At 39.4% G+C, this 22,344-nt stretch overlaps 1 protein-coding gene across 13 annotated transcripts in view; it reads right to left on the reverse strand.

Moving 5' to 3' along the window:
• Positions 1-22,344, reverse strand: part of ARMC8 (armadillo repeat containing 8) — a 121,201-nt gene that overhangs the window by 50,703 nt on the left and 48,154 nt on the right. For 8 of the 13 annotated variants that reach the window (XM_070072756.1, XM_017346800.3, XM_008266225.4 and 5 more), the window contains 9 exons: positions 20,935-21,077; positions 20,735-20,832; positions 15,646-15,738; positions 12,418-12,498; positions 10,040-10,115; positions 9,855-9,945; positions 7,399-7,459; positions 5,309-5,509; positions 2,580-2,675 (listed from right to left, as the gene is read on the reverse strand). In XM_070072756.1, coding sequence (XP_069928857.1) covers positions 2,580-2,675; positions 5,309-5,509; positions 7,399-7,459; positions 9,855-9,945; positions 10,040-10,115; positions 12,418-12,498; positions 15,646-15,738; positions 20,735-20,832; positions 20,935-21,077 — 940 coding nt within the window. The remainder of the gene's footprint in view (positions 1-2,579; positions 2,676-5,308; positions 5,510-7,398; positions 7,460-9,854; positions 9,946-10,039; positions 10,116-12,417; positions 12,499-15,645; positions 15,739-20,734; positions 20,833-20,934; positions 21,078-22,344) is intronic. The other 5 variants (XM_070072761.1, XM_002716507.5, XM_008266227.4 and 2 more) reach the window with 1 other exon arrangement.

The following is a 22,344-nucleotide window of genomic DNA, read 5'->3' on the forward strand; positions in this document are numbered from 1 at the left end:
AAGCAGAGATAGTAAATCTGTGACCATATTCAGTATTCAGCTTAATTTTGTCTGGCCCAAAGAGAAGAGACCAAGAAATCAAAAAAAAAACAGCAGGCCTTTACAAGTCTTTAGAAACAAAAGATAGAAACATAATTCTGTGAAGAGAAGGCTGGTGTCATTCCCTTTTACTGCTCAGTGTACTTGTCATTGTTTCTACTTCTTTGCGCTTGCTTTCTCTTCTTCATTCTGCCTCCTTTCCTCACTGGCCATCATATGGCACTGGGATACATATCATTTACTGTATTTATTGATTTATGCTCCCATTTTCAATTTAAAGTAGATCAACTAAACATGTTATCTTTTTCTCCTGAAACAAAACAATTGGTTGTTATTTTTGAGGAACTTAGAGGAGGTGAGAAAGAGAGTAAGTATACAGTTCTTGAAATTTCTTTCAGATTCTCCAATTATTAACTCAGTTAAATGAAATGCCATCTTGATAAGCACAAATATTGCACTAAAAAATAGATACTGTAGTTTAAGACTTCACACACACACATAAAAAATACAAAGTTCATAAGGTATAAGTATAAAATTCAAAGTATTTAGAATAAAACAAAGTATCTGATGTAGAAAGCAAATAAAATTCTACATAAATAATTATTTCAACAAAAAATGGAATTGAAATAAATGCAATCAAAGGAAAAGAGTTTACCATTTTTATACAGTGAAAATAAGGATTTTCCACTCCTAAAATCAGTCTTCAAGCTGATTTTACCATAAAATTACTTTGTGTTTTCCATTTTACAATTTCTCTTCAGTAGTGTCTATGAACTATAAATTATTCAATTTCCCAGAAATGAAATCTCTTCCTAAAGACACTACAGAATCCCCATCACATAAAAATGTCACAATATCTTTACCACACAGAAAAACTATAATTAATAATTATAACTTATTCTTTATTTGTCATCTTTCTACAGAAAAGATCAGAAATTAGCCTTATCAGGAAATTACACATATTATGATTACAAATTTTAATAGACTACTGATTAGACTGTTTCAAGTTATTTCTAGCACATATCACAAGTCATTAATTCCAAAACAACAGTTTTTTAACAAAAAAGTGCAAAGAAGTACAAACGGACATCCTATTTCCCCCCATTACGGTCCATCTATCTATCTCCCTTTCAGTCGATGACATGGCCTTTTGGAGCTATAAAAATGGGTACTTCTGTTTCCAGTGGGTTCTAATAACCATGCTCAAACTGTATGTATTTAAGTTAAATAGACCATGTTTATTTTTTAAATGTTTAATCTACATGAATTTTCATAAAAGCTTCTCTGCTTACAATACACCATGTACCTAAAGTGAATGAAACAAATCAGTGTCAATGACTATACATCATGTTGCCTTGAAATCACAGTTTACAAGTGAAAACTTACAGATGTCAAAAAATGATTTTTATAGGTAAGTATTAAAAACACTTCAAGTCTAAAGTATCTTGTTAACTGAACTAAACTGAGATACATGGAAAACACTTAGCTTGTGAGTTGTGTTTCTTGAATTGACTTTAAAGCTGCTTACAGATCTAATCTAATTATTTCAATTTCTTCAATGATTGTTGTTTTTCAATTTATTTCAACAAACTTAAGGTTATTCCATATTTCTCTTCCTATAAGCCTAAAGTACTTCTCTGAAATCATGCTAAACTTCAATAATTTGTGACTGTTCTTACAGTGCTCCTTAAAATACCAACATAGATGGGGAGATTTCACAAATCATGCTCAGTAAATGTCTAATTTGCTATTTCTCCTATGGCTCCTAAAGACAGAACTTACGGTTTTGCCCACTAATGGTCCTAAGAGCTTTGTGTTGAATTTGTTAGATTTTTTGTTTCTGAATGGTAAGCTCCAAACTTTAGTTTGTGGAGGGAGCCAGGTCAGAGCTTACCACTACACTCTACTTCTTACCTACAACTATTCTCATAAACAACATGAGTTCAGTGTTAGACTAGGCAGTAGTAACCTAAGGGCACTATACCAGTGATACATTTTTTGGGAGCTAGAAAATTCAGATGACCACTCACTAAACATAAAATCATCATTCCACAAAGATTTTATTCACATTAAGCTTGCACAGTAGCAAAAAAAAAAAAAAATCAAAACATAAAACTAAGCCACATATCAAAAAAACATTGTACAATAGAGATTTGAATTTCTCAATGGCATTGGAAGATATTTTCATAAATAACAGTTACAATTCTAGTGTTAGATCTTTCAAGGTGTCTGAAGCTTCACAGTGCTAGAATTGATTTTTATCAGAACACATGCAAAAGTGTGCAACATAATAATTCGTATTAATGACACAAAAAAAGCACGCCAGCTACTTGTCATTCCAGCACGGCCATGCCACTCTATTTCTAAAAACAAACAAACAAACCCCAAATCCGGGTCCCATTCATTCTTCAATTATGCCTTTAGTCACTCTGTTTATTATATTCAGTCACTGTTAGTGCTCTTCACCACGACTTTCAGGTTGACGTCACTCCCTGCCTGCTGGCTGTCAGGACTGGGGGACGCCCCTCTCCCAGACTCACCTTCTTCCGGATGTCTTCATCATTTGCTCCAAGAGAGGCATAGAGCTTGAATGCAGCCTGGCGGAGTTCGTGAGCATGTTTTAAGTCATGATCAAGCTACAGAAGGGAAGAAGAGGTATGTTCCAAATCAGTCTATAAATTAAATCTTCAATAAAATACTTGAGTGGAGCTGAAGAAAAATATTTGTTAGTAACTGTTGGTGCTGTCACAGAATTCCTCAATTATTTCTGGGTTCCATTCACACATGACTGTGACCTTGCCTGCTGCTTCTATTTGTAAGTGAACCCCACAACACTTACACTAAATATGTAACAGCTTTATGAGTGTCCAAGCCCTAGAGTTTAGTGTTCCTAGATGGTAGCTCCACTGGCACTGAGCTTTTTCATCCAAATGTGTACCATCATTTCTTCCAAAGGAGTTACCTTGGAAAGGTTCCCTCTTATCCAATGATATAAGTGCTGTTCATAACATTCCAAGATCTTCGTTTGTAACTTTCTTAGAAGACCTAACTGGCATACTAGTTAGAAAACCCGGACTGTGGTACTGTTTTATCAACTAAGAGTTTCAAGTTCACTGCTAACAGTGGTATGTAAAGATGAGGAAATTCAGCTGGGAAATATAATTTAGGCTACCAAGAAACTACACACACACACACACACACACACACACACCCTAAAATAAAAAAATAAAAACTCATTTGGAGTAACTCTGAAGGCAATTCTTAAGTCATTCCAAAATGAGTAGAGTAGTTCCAAAAATGTTTTTAACAAAGCCAATAAAGATGGATTATGGGAGCACCTTTCCAACATACAACAACCATTTTCCTAAGTTCTAAACTATAGGCTAATCATAATTACATATTACCATAATGTGAGAATTTCTGAGTCTAGTACCTATACTTCGATAGTCAGAAACCATTGGATAACCCACTACCCCAATTAAAGGTGACAAAATAAACTAGTACTCAAGTCGGCATTGGGAAATCATTTAAAAAACATTATCCTAGTTATTCTGTGATGGAAATGAAATGGAAACAGTCCTACAGAAGATGTAATCTTCTACAGACTAAATGATTTGCACATGCTTAAGTTACAAGTTCTTTAAATTATGTTTCCTTACTCTCCTGCCCATCAAGTATTCTTTTTGTCTTGCTGGGGTGGTAAACTCAGGGTGTTTATGAGGCCATAGTTAGGGCTGGCTTATGTATTTTTGGACTGGTAAGATTCCGTGTCAGTTAGCAAATGGCCAGAGGGAAAACAGACAAGGCAACTGGTTCAATGTAACTTATCATCTCTACTACAACAACAACACTATCCGGGGAAGTGCAGACACAACTTTAGTACACAGAAGTGTACCCAATTAATGCAAACATCAACGAAGGTGATTTTTAGGTCCCTTCTAACAGAAGAGACATTTCCTTAATAGTCTGTTTTCTCTTCAACATTAAACGCCAAATGAACAACTGCCTTCAGAATGAGAATTTTGAAACTCAGAATTCAGAAGCAAACAGGCTAAGCAGCAAGAAGTTGAAAGGAACATCGACCTGCTCTAAGAAAGCTAAATTTTCAAAAACCATAATTTAGGAGCCGATGCTGTGGCATAGCAGGTAAAGCTGCCACCGCAGTGCCAGCATCCCAAATGGGCACCAGTTGGAGTCCCAGGTGCTCCACACCCTATCCAGCTCTCTGCTATGCCTGGTAAAGCAGTGGAAGATGGCCCAAGCCCTTGGGTCCCTGCACCTGAGTGGGAGACCCGGAAGAAGCTCCTGGCTCCTGGCTGTGGACTGGCATAGCTCCGGCAGTTGCGGCCAACTGGGGAGTGAACCAGCGGATGGAAGACCCTCCCCCTCACCCCCCGCCTCTCCTTCTCTCTGTGTGTAACTCTTTTCAAATAAATAAATAAATCTTAAAAGAAAAAGCATAATTTAATCATTGACAGTCCTAACCCAGAGTTTAAATGGTAATACTATGAAACTCAATAAAGAAGACAGGAATAGATTGAAAAAAAATTTTTTTGATGGAGAGTAAAATAAGGTCACTCAGTCACCACCTGTAACAGAAGATTACAGATGCTGAGCCACTGGCTGAGATGCCCAAGTACCTTGGGAGTGCCTGAGTTAGAGAACTAGCCTGCTTTCCATTCCAGTTTCCTGCTTATGAACACCTTGGGAGGCAGCTGTTTATGGCTCAAGTAATTGAGTCTCTGCCACTGGTATGGGAGACCTGGATTGAGTTTCAGGCTCCTGACCTTGGCCTGATTCAACCCTGGCTATTGTGGACATACAGGGGAGTGAACCAGCAGCTGGGAGTCGTCTTTCAAATTAACAAATTAAAAAAAAAAAAAAAAAAAGATTACCCTTAACATAAAGCATGAGAATACATCAACAGAAAAATGATTCTGTGACCTTGAATAGGATTAGATGATGTTGATATAATTTCAATACCCAGCTTAAAGACTGTGCTATTTGGAGGGTTTAAGCTGGGAGTTAAGTTTACTATTTTCTTCTTTCCTGCTTATCTGCTTAGTAAAAAAATTCCCAACTATAAATATATTAAACATATTTGAATTAAAAAACTCACAAAGCAATGTAATCCATGTAACCAAAGATAAATGACTCCTCTATTTAAAATGTTTTTGAGCTGTAATGATCAATTGGTTCAAAGTTGTGAGCAGTAAGAAAAACTTATTAAAAATCCTCTTGAACTACTGAAAAGGAAAAGCAAACATACCCTTTTAATATCAGTGATGGCACTCACTGAGCTGGGATACTTGAAATAATCAGCAAGCATGGCAATGAGGTGGTCAGTTATGCTAGCGATTCTCTGCAGCTCAACATCTGGCTCAATCAGATAGGCGAGTGTTTCAGCTCCTTCAACTCTCTCCTCTAGCAATCTCTCCTTACTGCACATTCGAACCAAACAAGGCAATGTCTGAAAGGCAGTGAGATCAGTTATTTGCTTTCTGGTAAAGGTAGAATCTTGAAGAGTATATTAAGACTGAATCAACTCAATGGCTTTCACTGGGAGTCATGTTTGTATTTCTTCTATTGATTCTCAATAATAAAAGATTTTTCAAAAAGCAAAAACAAAATTCAGTACAGATTAATCATCTGTGCTAGCACTCTAAACGACTCATACATTCAACTATATGAACAGAATCTCTTAGTTAGGCTTTTGTGATCAGTTCAGATTGCACCTTATCGAACAACCTTTTAAAAGACATTTAAGAATCCCTAACAGATCATATCTGATGGTTCTGCCCCATCTTTGTGTTTATTTACCTAAAAGAGATCCAGCAATTGAACCAGGAATGATTTTGCCCAAAAAGTATGGAATCTTTTCCTTAGTGAGTAATATGGTTGGGATGACTTTTTTAGTTTGAGAATTAGTATCTATAGTTGCAAAAACAAAACACAGCTTTAACAATTCAGTACTTTTACCATTTCTCATATTCCACATGTTATTCTAAAATGTGAGTGACATGCATTGATCACAGCTGCTAGGTTTTTCAAAGAACTTGCTGGAGTGATTACGGTATCCAATAATCCAATTTCTCTCCTGAGGTCCTTCAAACATCTTGGCACTAGTCCTGGTAATTTATCTATATTAGTTTCTGAATAACAACATCTCATGTATTTACTATTTTTAAGGCTTTAAGGAATAATGTGGAAGTAGATATTAAAATTTTACAACAGGAAGCTTTCCTCAACTACCACCATAATCTCTACCACAAAATTTAAACTTTATTTCTCACTATTGATTTCCTATTAGGCTAGTTCAGGTTTTACAACTCAATCTTAGCTTTGAAGGGGGAGGTCCTACTCTCTTGGTCCTAACATTCCTAGTTACTAATAATTATCAACACCATAAATTCATGTTTTACTGAATGTACTGCCCTCAAGTACATCATAAAGAAGATACTACCAACCCATTTTACCAACGAGGAAGAAAGGAGGGCTAAAGAAGTAAATAAGCCAGGCTCACTTGTATGAAAGACGTTAACACTCAATGCAGAGCTGCTTATTTAGGGAATTCCTTAAATCTCATTAAATGAACTGACTCTATCAGAGACTGAAGTGATCTTCTCAAGGCTCTCTTATCTTTTACCTTAACTCACATTCATAAAATGACACAAGATCAATGCATTTATACTTGTTTTGTTCTTTATAGCTATGAGACATCTTAATGTAAATTATTTAATTTATAGTTATCCTTATTATAACCCTAGGGGATAGCTGAGCAGGAATTACTGCCCACATTTTCATAATGAAGAATCTGGAGCCACCAAAAGAATTGGGCATCAAGCAGGTCAGTGGTGGCAGTGCTAAAACCAGAATCCTGGTCTCAGGACGTTTACGACTGGTCTCTTCTCCAGGTTTTCTCAGTTTAGACAGCATCTGACATACCACAATAATAATAATAATAGTTTTCAAGTCTATCTATTAAGTCTCACCACTGGCTCTGAGAGTGACATAGTCTTCATATGTAGAGCTAGTAAAGTGCCTACAAAACTGCACTTCAAACATAATGAAAATTATAGATTATAATATATTTTCTACTTCACTTGAATTTCATATACTTTCAGATTTCCGTTTTCTAATTATCATAAAATGAAAAAGTTGTGATAAGAAACAAATCATTTTGCTTTACTATTGAAAAACACATCGAAAATTAACTTTTAAAAACTGTAAAGCAAGCACATTTTATGCCATGTACACATCTATAATGATAAATACATAAAAAGTGAGAATGCTATTATACATACTCAATACTTATAGAACTGTAATTCCCATGTTTCCAGGGAGACTTCATTAGCTTACCTTTAACACAATACAGCTGTCATCTGTCCGAATTGCTCCTGCTCTACACATGTAAGTTAAACTGGAATAAGATGGCAAAAAGTAAGTTTTACCTTTGGCTTTAAAGTTTTAAAAAGAAAAATTATTTGCCTTTGAGATTTTATGAAAAATAAAACACAAAAAAACAAGTACTATCATTTTTTAAAAAAGATTTATTTATTAATTTGAAAGTCAGTTACAGAGAGAGAGGGAGAGAGAATCTTGATCTGCTGGTACACTCCCAAGATGGTCCCTATGGCCAGCACTAGACCAGGCTGAAGCCAGGAGCTTCTTTCAGGTCTCCCACTTGGGTAGCAGGGGCCAAAACAGTTCCATCCTCTGCTGCTTTTCCCAGGCCATTATCAGGGAGCTGGATCAGAAACGGAGCAGCTGGACAGACTGGCACTCACATGGTTTGCTGGTGTCGTATGCAGCAGCGTCACCCACTGTGTCACAATGTTGGTCCCTACTACCATGTATCTTGAGAGACATTTTGACCTTCCTTTACCTGAGGTTCAATTTAATAACTGAAGCAAAACCACACACATATAGATAGTAAGCCAGATACTAAAAACAAACAAAAAAACCTACCAAATTGTTTTAAAAATAGACGGCCTAATAAGTGCAGACATTTTGAAACTGTGCTAAGTACATGTGAGTTATGTTTTTCTCTGTTATTTTGTTTTAAATTTTCTATAATAAAAGAGGAGGAAATATTAAAAAGTTAACAAAACATCTCAGTTTATAAATGAAGTTGAGATAGTCTAACTCCAATACAGTAGAAGTAGCACAAAAGACCCACTTAACTTGTAACACAACTATTCATCAAAAACTAATTATTCTGGAATGGGTATTTAGCCTATTGGTTAAGATACTCATAAGTGCCTAAGTTTGATGCCAGTCTCTGACTCATGACGTCAGTTTTCTACTAATGCAGACCCTGAGAGGCAGTGATCATGGCTCAAATAACTGGGTTCCTGACACCCACATGGAAGACCTGGATTGACTTCTCTGGCTCCTGGCTTTAGGCCCTGCCTTGGGCATTATGGGTATTTGGGAAATAAACCAGTAGAAGGCAGTCCCAGGGCAAAAAGTAAAACATTCTATGTTTGGCTTTTAGAGAAAACTATACACAAATCAGGAAAATTCTTTTATACTTATTTTGTAGAAGGTTGAAATCTTTGTAGCTGTTACTTTTCATGAGTAATTCACTGAAAATCCTAATTCTCTATTAAAGAGCCACAGCTTCACTTAGCATAGAACCATACATATGCTCAACATACCCGTAATTACCTCTATTGGTAATTGCAGAATGAACACACACTGGATGCTTACATGAGATAGGAATTATGCTAATTTTACACTATTATCATACAAAATATCACATATCTAAGATTCTGTTTGCTGTTCTTTTAAGAGATAAAAAAAGTCTCCTTCTCAGAAATCATCCCCCATGTCCCATTGGGGCCAACGCTGTGGCATATCAGGTAAAGCTACTGCCTGCAGTGCCAGAATCCCATATGGGTGCCGGTTAGAGTCCTGGCTGCTCCACTTCTAATCCAGCTCTCTGCTATGGCCTGGGAAAGCAGAAGAAGATGGCCCAAGTGCTTGGGCCCCTGCACCCACATGGGAGACCCGGAAGAAGCTCCTGGCTCCAGATCGGTGCAGCTCTGGCCATTGCAGCCATTTGGGGAATAAAGCAGGGGATAGAAGACCTCTCTTTATCTCTCTCTCTGCCTCTGCCTTTCAAATAAATTAATTAATTTTTAAAAAAATCACTCCCTGGTTATCATCTTTAATTAATTCTCTCTACATTTGTCTATATTTTCATTTTTGTGGTTTGATACTAGGATAATGTGCATTAATTGTATCTATTTCAATTTTGTATCATCTCAACTGAAATACAAAGACAGGGAAGGACATTAAAGTAATTTTCTGTAGATGGGTCTTCGATATATATGAGAGTTCCTGTCCTGCATACTATGAGTAATAAACTGAATGTTAAAAACTGACCTCTAAAGTGGCATTTGGCACAGTGGTTAAGACGCCACTTGAGATACCTGCATCCCAGTATTTGAGTGCCTGGGTTCTCTAGTCCTGGCTCTGCTTGATTCCTGCTACTGCACTCCCTGGAAGGCAGCAGGTGATGGCCCAAATACTTGGCTTCCTCTCCTCACACTAGAGATGTGGACTGAGTTCCAGGCCCCTGGCTTCCTCCACCTGGCTCAGTCCTGGGGAGTGAACCAGTGGACAGAAGATCTCTCTGCCTATCTCTGTTTCTCTGCCTTTCAAATAAAATTTTAAAAATGACTTTCATTTAGCAAAATGTGGCATGACTTTCAATTTTCAAAATCCCAAAGCAAGAGGGACTGAAACTGTCCAAAAATACTCTAAGAGATGGATAAAGCACTTTTCTCCCACATTGTCTTGACTTTTACCATTTTGCCGATGTGAGCTGCATCTCAATAGGCTTATCCCTCTGTAACATCTTCACAAAAATCTGTGGCAATAATTCTCCATCAACCAAAACTAGAAGCAAACAAACAAAAGGATTAAGAAACTTATTTAAATTCATAAAGTTCATAAATTAAATTTTATAGATGTACTGAAAGTTTCAGCCTACCATTCACCAGGGTCATCGATACCTGGGGGTTTTCAAAAGCTAAAACGGAGAAGCATTTCAGTGCTTGCATTCGAACCTGTAAAAATCAAAGAACAAATAGTGCATTTATTTTAATGGCTCAGAATCTAAACTCTTCTCCTGAAAAAATAACTATTTAAATCTGCTTAAAATACTAAAAGGAAGCCTCAAAGGAATGGCAATAATATTTGCATGATTTGAAGAGTACTGTGAAAGTCAGAATTAATTATAGAAAAATTAAAATCAATTTTGAAGTAATAGAACAATAATGAGGAAGCAGCAGCAATTAAAACTGAACTAGATAAGTCCCTAATCAAACCTGTAAGAACACTGTACAAAATACAGCGTTGTAAGACAAAGGGAACTTCAAAAAATTACCAAGAGCCTTTCAAGTGGGACATTGCTTCCTTCCTAATTACAAGACTGAAGGGAAGGCAAAACTAGAGCAGGTATATGAGATGGAGATGGGGACAAAAAAAAACAAGGCAGAGGAAACAATGTTACAACAAAAGTTTGAAAAGGACTAAATTAATTTACCAATAGAACACCTAGCAATTATGTTACCCTTTCTTAAAACTAGGTTACTGGTTTGGAATACTATCAAGGGCCTTGTTTCCTGATCACATAAACACATTTTATTGTTTGCAGGGGCTCCTATGAGAACTCTTATTTTTTATTCTTTCCATTCATTTTTTACCACATGATCTCATCCTCACTTCCAAAGCCAGAGTCTACAGGCACTGTTCTCATGTAGAACCTGGGGCTGGCAGGCACTCCCCAGACAAGCAGCAGGGGAGTGAAGCAGCACACTCCCTCTCCTGGGGAATGCTCTGCAGGACTGGCACAGACCACAGGCAGAAATGAGAGCATGTTAATGACACCATAGCGGTGGAACAATCCTAGCCGAAGAGCAGCGTTACCAGACACTGTCCCTTCTACAACTTGTAAGTTTCAAGTTATTAGAGTAGATAAGGAAGTCTAAAGCGCGGGGGGGGGGGGGGGGGGGGGGATGGAAGGAGAGCAGGGAGAATTAAGGAAGCTGGAGTATGGACAAGTAAAGGGACAATAAATAGCCGACCACACGACTGCTTTTTGATGTGCAAGGGCTAACTGGTTTTATCCTCTGTGTAGCAGAGAGAAGCAGCAGCTCTCAGTAATTTTCTTTCCCTGCCTCTGGATAGTTTCAAGCTGGCTCCACCCATTCCTATCCTTATGAACCTATTACCAAGACTAAATTCTGGATGTCTAAGACAGGGAAAACATACATATGAGCAGGTTCTATTTGAAATAAAGTTAAGCATAAAAAGAACAATAGTTGAGGATCATCAGTGCAAATACACAGAAAATAAAAATGACTGCTTCCCTGATCTACAGGTAACTTCTGCCATACCCAAATCTAATGTGATATAATAAAGACAATGTTCCAATATTTGCTACAACATTCTAACTAGACAACAATGAATGCTTAAAATTTTAACTCAATGACTGATAACATTATGTTTACTTTTTATAAAGTCTGAAAATTCTTTGACTTTTCAAATAAAAATATAAGAACACATTTTAAAAACATTTTAAGGCTGGTGCCGCAGCTCAATAGGCTAATCCTCCACCTTGCGGCACCGGCACACCGGGTTCTAGTCCTGGTTGGGGCGCCAGATTCTGTCCCGGTTGCCCCTCTTCCAGGCCAGCTCTCTGCTGTGGCCTGGGAGTGCAGTGGAGGATGGCCCAAGTGCTTGGGCCCTGCACCCGCATGGGAGACCAGGAGAGGCATCTGGCTCCCGGCTTCGGATCAGCACGGTGTGCCGGCAGCAGCACGCCAGCCGCAGCGGCCATTGGAGGGTGAACCAATGGTAAAGGAAGACCTTTCTGCCTGTCTCTCTCTCTCTCTCTCACTGTCCACTCTGCCTGTCAAAAAATAAATAAATAAATAAAAATAAAAAAACATTTTAAATATTGATGTGTATGTGGGTATAATCTGTGGGTTTGAGTCACTGTGGCTAGATAAAGATTTTAAATATGAAATCCAAAAATATGTTTTTCCTGATACAGCAGGTCATTGCATCTACACACTTAAAGGTATTATTTCAAATGTAGCTGCAGCACTGCTATCTAATCAGAAACACTGTAAAATAGCTAAAATCAAAAGCAATTCATACACAACCATATGCTAAAAAATGGACATGCAAGAGCAATTTATTTCCTAAAAGAGCATTCTATTGGTAAAATAATGTCCCATAACGTTTTACTGATAAACTACTACTCTTGGTCATAAGCTCTAGTAAAGAAGTGATAAAAACTCATATATATGGGCCTCTTTTTAGAAAACAAAGAATTATTTGGCCATATTTTTAACATCTCACCTTGTAGGATAGTGAGGTTAGTAGGTGAGCAATATTCTGAACTGCACCATGATTAAATAAAATTGTTTGATGATCTGGCCCCTGTAGGAAAAGAATACAACAATACATTAGGAAGAATAACGATTAACTTCAATAAAACTATATTTACTTTTTTTTTTAAAGATTTATTTATTTATTTGAAAGTCAGAGTTACACAGAGAGAGGACAAGCAGAGAGTCAGAGAGAGGAGGTGGGGGTAGGTAGGTCTTCCATCTGCTGGGTCACTCCTCAACTGGCTGCAACGGCTGGAGCTGCGCCGATCTGAAGCCAGGAGCCAGAAGCCTCTTCCAGGTCTCCCATGTGGGTGCAGAGGCTCAAAGACTTAGGCCATCTTCTGCTTTCCCAGGCCATAGCAGAGAGCTGGACTGGTAGTGGAGCAGCCGGGTCTCGAACCGGTGCCCATATGGGATGCCAGCACTTTGGGCCTGGGCATTAACTCGTTGCGCCACAGCACCAGCCCCAAACCTATATTTACTTAAAAGTAGAAAGCTACATTTACTCCAGTGTAGAATTATGAGTTACCTTTTGCTTCTATTACTCAATCCTAAAAAGTGGGGTAGACACTGATTTTAGTCCTACAAATAGCTGCCACATCACACTTCATCCCAGTTCTAGAATTGCTACCTCCTATGCCTCTGAAGAAAAGAGAAGAAGCTATCCTTGGCACTAGCTCTTTGTGGTTGTTAAATACACTAAATACACAGTAGCACAGCATCCAAGGCCTCTATGAAGCCTGCATTTTATGTGCTCATGGTTGGCACAGTTATTCTTACATCTTAGTACTGATGAGACAGTCAAGGAGAACCCTAAAACTAACTGCAAGAGGAACTGAGTCAGAGCCTAGTCTACCTCAGCACACTTGGGACATCTCAGTAACGTCATGTTGGGCAACACAACACTCCATAATGGAGAAGTTAACAGTATTTTGGTTCCTATATTTCTTCTCTTTTATCATTTTTAAAATTATCATTTCCCAGAGTAGAAATGTAAAGGGAGAAGAAAAAAAATTTATTTTTCATCTACTCTGTTTTCTACTAAAGATCTTCAAAGTGGCAGAAGCTAACAGTTACTGCAAAGCCACAATTCTTATTCATTCATTTTATGCTCCACTTCACCCCATGAATTAATGAAAGGTCAATTAAGCCAAGACAAGGAAGGTGTTTTGTGCTCATTGTTTAAAAGAGAAAAACAAAACCAAAAGGTGGGCTCTCTGCTGGGTTTGCAGAGGAAACCAGTTGCTAGTCCAGAAAAAGCACTGTCAAACAGGTCTCGCCAACTCATTATTTAGCCAGACAACAACTTTTGCGCAAATGCTTACTCTATTTCTAGAGTCCAAATCCCCATCACTTAAGTGGGGAGATGAGCATCCAGGCTTCTGAATAACAAAACAGCCATTTTTTTAGTTAATCTATTTTTTAGTTAACAATCTCCTATACATTTTATATACTATGCATGAGAAATGTTCCTTAAAACAAAAAAAGTTAGAAATCTCTCAATTTCCATGTTTTCTAACTTTTAATTTCTTATTATTTCAAAAAGTTATGGAGGGGGCAAGACAGAAAGAGAGAGAGGGAGAGAAAGAGAGAGAGATATCTTCCTTCTGCTGGTTCACTTCTCAGATGGCTACAAGAGCTGGCACTGGACCAGGCTGAAGCCAGGAGCCAGAAGCTAGCAGGGAGCCAAAAAGGGAAATGAAGTGGCTGCCAGAGTTGCTGGTGGTGGCGGCTTTACCTGTTTCATCACAATGCCAGCCCCTAATTTCTTATTTTTAATCAGTATAGAGTATTTCACAGTTTAATCATGCAAACCCATATTGGATATTTTAGGTAGTTTTTGATGTCTTACTGTTATTATAAACAGTGTTTCACTGAACATACGTGAAGTTGCATCTCAGGACAGATTCTTACCTTATTAGCATAAATTCCTAGAGAACAATGGATTGATATATTACTACATGTTGCAAACCAGTCTTTGCATCTTTGTATTAACTGAAGACAATGGCATTCTCAGGACAAAGGTTTTTGCTTTTTTAGGGATGGGAAGGAGTGAGGGAGAGCGATATCAAGATATCAAGATAGAAATCCCCAAGAACTCAATCCAGCTCTCCCAATTACTTGAGTAATCACTGCTGGTAGCATAAAGTGGTACAATCTATAAAAACAGTAAGTAGTAAAATTACAAAGACACATAATCCTTGACTCGGCAATTCCATTTCTTACAAAATATCTTATGTAAAGGTATTTTTTCTAGTATTGTTTTGTGATAGCACAGATTGAAAATAAACTAAATGGTCCAAATTAGGAGGCTGGTGGGGATGTGTTCTGGCATAGCACATAACGCTGCTCCCTGAGACAACAGCATCCTATATGGGTGCCAGTTTGTGTCCGGGCTGCTCCACTTCTGAACCAGCTCCCTGCTCAGGGCCTGGGAAAAGCAGTGGGAGATGGTTCAAGTGTTTAGGCCACTGCCATCCATGTGGGAGACCCTGATGAAGATCCTGGCTCCGGCTTCAGCCTGGATCAGTCCTGGTCATTGTGGCCTTGTGGGGAGTGAACCAGCATGTGAAAGATCTCTGTCTCTCTAACTCTTTAAAAATAAATAAATAAATAAATCTTTTAAAAGAGGGTTGGTTAATTAAATTATTGCACATCTATACAGTGAAATACTATGCAGCTGCTTGAAAAAAAATACGAAGGAGGAAGCTCCTTATGTACTAATATGGAACAGCCTTTATGACATGTTCAGTGAAATATGCAAGGAGCAGAACAGTACAGTATGCAAAGTATGCCGTCATTTGCAGTAAAAAGAAGAAAAATACATATGTAAGTCTAGACCACCTCTGGGAGGATACATGAAGAAGGTATATCTCTTAAGGGCATGTAAGAGTTTGCTTATAGAGGACAGGCATTTAGCCTAGAAAGTAAGACTCCGGTTAAGTGTGCATCCCACATTGGAATGTCTGGGTTTGATACCCAGCTCTTGACTCCAGTTTTCTTCTAATGCAAACCCTGAGAATCAGCAATGATGGTTCAAGTGATTGGGTTCCTGCCACCCACGAGAGACCTGCTCCTGGCTTCTGGCTTTGGCTAGGAGTGTGTGAATCAGTGCATGGAAATTCTCTCTCAAATAAATAAGAAGTTTAAAAAAATAGGCTTTACAACATAAGAGAACATTCATTGTGGTTCTTACTTTACAGCAGTGTGAGAAGATCTGACAGATGTACTCCTGGGTATAGCGAGACCTGCTAAGTAGTGCCATGAGGTGTGGTATCACTGTGGCATCCTGTAGCGGAAGGGAAGGAGAACACAGCAACAAGAAACTTAGGCTCCATGTGCACATTTGACAAAATATTTTCACAAGCAGGTACACAGTCTCTTATCGCAATGGCAGTAAGTCAAATCTCTATGGAACAGAAAAAACAAAAGCCACTTGGCCAGCAACATCTAGGCAACACAAAGAATAAGGAAAGGGGTATCAATTTTTATCTATGACAACAAAATGTGAGGACAGAATATTCTCAGTCTCTCTCCCATAAGTAGCCTGCATCCTCACAATAAAACACTATGTCAATAAAATTGACAGAAATTAGTTCTAAAACCAAAATGTGAGGTGACTAATAAGCTATACAGCAGTAAATCACCGAGAAGGAAAAAGTCCTGTATAAGAATAAAAATTGACAATTTTCATCTCTGAGATATTACTGCAGCCATCAGTAACTATTAAAATCTTTCAGGACGGTTGTTAGCTATTTTCAATCTGCACAAGACAATGATTAGCCACTTCTCACATAGAGCCCACTCAGGATGGGCTTTCTGATAGGTAACCCTAACAGGTCCTATTGCTGACACTTAACAACATACATGGTAGTTCAGGAAGAAAGAAGAATCAACCTACCCTGCTGCAGAGCTCGCCAATAATTTGATTTAGAATGCAAAAGGAATTAAAAGTTAAAAGGAAATTTGGCCTGAACCACAAATGGATAAGAAGATAGCTCAAATCTTCTAGTGAGTGCTATCACAGATCCTAGAACTACCACTTCTCAAGAAGGAATGTGCAAGTACATTCCTAGGGGGTGTTCTTTAGGATGGGACCTAAAAGTCTGCATTCTAATCAGCTCTCCAAAGAGGCTGAGGCTGGCCCACTGTGCTTCCTCCAGGATTCTCAAAGTAAATAACAGAGCGCAAAGAAAGAAACCTGAAAAACTTAGAAAACCTCAAAGAAAGTCAGGAACTAACTGCATAGGGGAAAAAAGGAGAGAGAAGATGAGAATGCCATCAGGGAAGTCAAATAGCAGTTTCACTGGCAGACAACAGGGAAGCACAGACCAGTTAAGAGAACAGAGAAATAAAAAGATAGGTTAAAAAAAAGCCTCCATTCTGCTTCCAAGGCTATTTCTACTTCCTTCCTCCACTGTTCTCTCATCCCTTAGTTTCCCTCAGTTTTCATCAATTACAATAGCCTCCACCCCATTTTTTACAATGTCCCTTTTCAATTGTGTTTCTATTATCTGCAATTTATAGATGATTACATAAGGCAAAGAACAGTTACATAAGTGCCCCAACTTATCCATCAGAAATCCCACCCTCTTCTGATTGGAGCACTTTTTTATTTCAGTGCCAGAGCTGCTGTTAACATCTGGCCTCTATACAATCCCATCACAAACTCAGTTACTTACATTGAACCACTGCTCTCTGTTATCCCCCTGTATCCAACACTTTACAGATTCTCCACTGTCTCTAAGGTATAAAACCTCTAAGGCATATTATTGAGATGTTTCATCATTTACTATCTAAATTTAACCTCCCTTTGTCTTAAGTTTTCTCATGTAAAAAAATTAAGCTAAGATGGGCAGGTGATGGGCAGACACTTGGGACACCTGCATCCCATATTCAGAGTACCTGGGATAAGCTCTGCTCCAGATTCCAGCTTCCTGCTACTCTGCACCCTGGAAGGCAGCAAATAATGCCTCAAGTATTTGGGTCCCTGCTACCCACATGGCAGACCCAGATTGAGTTCCAGTTGCTGCAAGCATTTAGGGAGAAAACCACTGTTTAGAAGATCTCTCTGTGATAGTCTTGCTACTTTTCAAATAAATAAATGTTTTTTTAATAAATTAAGTTGGCCTAATACAGAATTTTCCAAATTGCACACCACCATCCATTAGTGGGACATGAACCATTTTGGAGCGCAAGGAGGAAGTAATTAAAACAGCTGTCTAGGGAGCCTGGAACTGTGGCATAGTGGGTAAAGCCACCACCTGTAGTACCAGCATCCCTTATGGGTGCTGGTTTGAGAACTGGCTGCTCCACTTCTAATCTAGCTCTCTGCTATGGCTTGGGAAAGCCCTGGAAGATGGCCCAAGTACTTGAGCCCCTGTACCTGCCTGGGAGACCTGGAAGAAGCTCCTGGCTCTTGGCTTCGGATGGGTCCAGCTCCGGCCATTGTGGCCACTTGGGGAGTAAACCAGCAGATGCAAGATCTCTCTTGTCTCTCTCTGCCTCTGCCTCTCTGTAACTCTACCTTTCAAATAAAAAATAAATTTTTACAACAAACAAACAAAAAACAGCTGTCTAGGGTCAATTTCCCCCCTATTACCATCCTGGGTTTGGGGAGAAACTTTCAGGGTAAAGACAGAGGATTGGTTTAATCTGTTAACGCAACAATATGACCTACAGAAAACCAAACTGCTCTTTCCTAAAAAAGCCCTCGACAGAATGCTTTGGACCAAACAGTTCCCAAAGAGTGATCCTTTAACCAGAACTACCTGAGTTATCTGCAAACTTGTTAGAAATGCAAATTCTCAGGTCCCTCCCCAGACTCACTGAATCAGAAACTCTGGAGGGTCCAAGTAATTCTGGTGCTTACTCAGTTTTGTGAACCAGTGCAGTATCCAATCTGTGGATTCATGATTCATGGATCCCTGAATGTCTCATAAAACTCTGAGGTAAAAATCTGTGCTTTTGGCCGGTGCCACAGCTCACTAGGCTAATCCTCCGTCTGCGGCGCTGGTACCTTGGGTTCTAGTCCCGGCTGGGGCGCCGGTTCTGTCCCGGTTGCTCCTCTTCCAGTCCAGCTCTCTGCTGTGGCCCGGGAAGGCAGTGGAGGATGGCCCAAGTGCTTGGGCCCTACACCCGCATGGAAGACCAGGAGGAAGCACCTGACTCCTGGCTTCGGATTGGCGCAGAGCACTGGCCATAGCAGCCATTTGTGGGGGTGAACCAACGGAAGGAAGACTTTTCTCTCTGTCTCTCTCAAATAATAATAATAATAAAAAAATCTATGTGCTTTAAATGTGGATATTACTTACAGTGTGTGGTGATCCACAAACTTCACTTAGAGACCTTATGTATCTTTAATGGTCAGAGGATATGCATCTGATGTAGGAAAGGTGGACAACAGAGCTACAGGACAGGCCCCTCTCCATGCTTGCTTTGCCTATGCCTCTCAACTGCTTAACTCTTGAAATATTTATACAGCTTGATTCTGGATAAGATCTCTGATTCATGTGTATCCAATCTGACAGTCTGGGTCTTTGTGTAACCACAGAGAAGTACAACTAGCATGAGAGAGAGAGGGACAGACAGACACCAGGACAGAAACCAGAAGGTATCACGTTTGTGCAATTGTGTGTGGGCCTTTCTCAAAAATCACAAACATACATCTTCTACATATAGATATTGAGACAATGAGTATGTCTTACAGTAGACTATAGATAAGAGCATTTCAAAAACCTTAGCATAGTTTTTAATAAAGAAATTTATTTAAAGATTTATTCATTTTATTTGAATGGCAGAGTTAGAGAGAAAGAGTGAGAGAATCTCCCATCTGCTGGTTCATTCCCCAAATGGCTACAACGGCCAGGGCTGGGCCAGATGGAAGCAGGATCCAGAAGCTTTTTTCAGGTTTCCCATGTGGGTGCAGGGCCCCTAAGACTTGGGCCATCTTCCACTGCTTTCCCAGGTGCATTAGCAGAGAGCTAGACTGGAAGTGAAACAGCCTGGACTCAAACTGACACCCATATGGGATGCTGGTATTAGAAGTGGCAGTTTAACCTGCTATGTGGCCATGCTGGCCCTTACATAATTTCCATTAAGAAAATTCTATGTAATCAACAGATTAAAAGACTCCTTCATAATCCCTGAAGTCTAAAAGAAATTTTTTAAAAATCTGAGACAGAGAAAAGAGGAGAGATAGAGGAAGACAGAGCCCCCAACTGCTAGATTACTCCCCAAGTGCCTGCAATGAATGGGGACTGGGCTAGGGCAAAGCTGGGAGCCAGGAACTAATCCAGGAATTCCAAATGGGAGGTAGGAACTTAATTACTTGAGCCTTCACTGCTGCTTCCCAGGGTCTGCACTGCTGGGAGGCTGGAATCACAAGCTGAAGCTGTGAATTGAACATAGGCATTCCTCTGCAGGCAATCTAACTGCTAGGCTAAAAGGGTTCACTCCCCTGAGGCTTTCGGGGGGGGGGGGGGGAGACACTGGCTGAGGCAGGTGTTTGGTATAGCAATTAAGTCATCACTTGGGGGACCTGCATCCTGTATTAGCATGCTTGGTTTGAGTCCTGGCTCCTCTGCTTCCAATTCCAACTTTCGGCTAATGCTCAATCTGGAAGGAAGCAGATACATGACAAACTGGTGCCCATATGGGATGCCAGCACTGCAGGTGGCAGCTTTACCCACTACACCACAGTGCCGGCCCCATGCTTTATTCATTTCTACTTCTCAAAATCTTATCCATTATTCAAGGCCCAAATGAAATTCTCGCTTCTCTACAAACCCTACTCTGCTGAACTTTAACCTAAAGTGAGCACAAACCTCCCTATCACTTACTTATTCAAAGATATACTTCCCTGATTTGTACATATAAAGAAATAAGCAGTTCATAAATTCCTCAAGATCTGAGACCTTCACTTCTTTACAAAGCTTAGAAGATTTGATATTTGCAAATAAGCAAGAAAAAAATGAGAGTACTTTAAAAAGTTAATGGAAAATGGAATTTTAAAATGAATTTGGTTTGAAGCAAAAAATTTTTTGGAATTCACTCAGTTTTTTAAGATAAGTTTTCCAAGATCTTTTTGAAACCTCCTCCGTGCATAGATTTCAAACATTTGTGTACCAAGGTAAACTTATCTTTCAATACATTTTCCATGAACTTTTTGAAATTTATATTTCTTGAGACTTTTCTCTAAAATAGTTACAATGAATTTGAAGATGTGAGGCAAATCAGGAGGAGGCTGTTAGTGCAGTGTATGATGATTCAAACATAAAACTCACAGTATACAGTAGCTCCTCTGGAGTGACAGGACTGGTGAAGATGGTCCGCAGACATCGGAGGCAAGCTTCAATGAACTTCAGGTCAGGGGACAGTAGTCCTATCGATGAAACTAGATTTAAGACTCATCTTCCTTTTCAACCAGTATTCAAACACTACAAACTTTTCTACTCTTTACTTGAGCAATGGTTTCCTGACATACCTTGCAGTAAGGCAGGGATAATATGGCAGTCCAGTAGAGACTTGACATTGTTTTCAGTACCCATAGCAAGGCTTCCTAATACCACTGCACACTCAGTTTTCAGCTCTGTGCTTGAGGTTTCTTGCTGAAGCAAGTACAACAATCTAAAAAGAAGGAACTTGATAAACAAAGAGACTAAAATATAGGAGTAAACTCGTGTGACAAAGCTATCAGGTTAATGAAGGCTATCCACGCATTCCACATACTAAAAAATAGCTTGCATGTGAACCCCTCTGGGAAATGGTTGTTTATGTCATCAGCTAATTCAAAAAAGAAACAAGGTGGGGGGTATCTAGGAAAGGCTTTCTTCATTTTGAGCAGAAGGACTACCACGGATTCTGAGTTCATCATAACTCTAAATCTCAAGGTTGTCCACATGCAGACTCTGGAGAAACAGCAGGACCACAGTCTATGTTATCTGCCCCTTCCCACTGGGTCTTTTCAGAATATGGAAACTCCCAAAATATGTGCTGTCAGGTCATTTTTTAAATCCTTATTTATCTCACTGATTTGAAGGCAGAGAGCTGGGCAAGAGAGATTTGGATCTCCCATTAGCTGGTTCACAACTTAAATAACTGCAACAGCTATGGTTGGGTAAGGCCAAAGCTAGGAGTTCAGAACTCAATCCAGGTCTCACATGTGGGTGGATGACAGGGATCCATGTACTTGAGTCATCACCTGATGCCTCCCAAGGGCGTTTTAGCAGGAACCTGGAACTGGGAGCAGAACCTAGGATTCAAACTCAGACACTTGGATACGAGATGTGGGGATTCTAAGCAGTGTCTTATCCACTAGGCCAAATGCCTACCTTTGCTATCAAATCTGAATTCAAATTAGCAATGGATACTAAATCCACAGCAGTAATATTGCAAGTGCAGAGGTCTAGCCTAGAAGGAATAGAGTCCTTGTGAGCTCTTCAAACAAGGGAAGTTGATCTTTCTACAAATTCATTTGAGCAATGAGGAAACTCCCATTTCTACTCCACTCAGATTATCAAATCACCGTTCCCCTAACCCTAATCTTTTATCAGTTACCACTATTTTCTTTATGTTCTAAGAACTTATGTGTTCCCTAAAGCACTTTTTAAACATTGAAGACAAATTCCCTAAGAAAAGCTAGTGAGAGGGACTGGCATTGTGGTGCAGCGGGTTAAGCAGCTGCTTGGGATACATGCATCCCCTATAGGGGTGTTCATTTGAGTGGCCGGGGCTACTCTGCTTCTCATCTATCTCCCTGATAAAGTGCCTAGAAAGCAGCAGATGATGGCTTGCATACTCAGGTCCCTGTCACTCACATGGGAGACCTCGATGGAGCTCCTGGCTCCTTGGCCTTGAACTGGCCCAGCCCTGGCTGTTGCAGCCACTGGAGAGG

Source organism: Oryctolagus cuniculus, chromosome 4, assembly GCF_964237555.1.
Source record: "Oryctolagus cuniculus chromosome 4, mOryCun1.1, whole genome shotgun sequence".
Lineage (NCBI taxonomy): Eukaryota > Metazoa > Chordata > Mammalia > Lagomorpha > Leporidae > Oryctolagus > Oryctolagus cuniculus.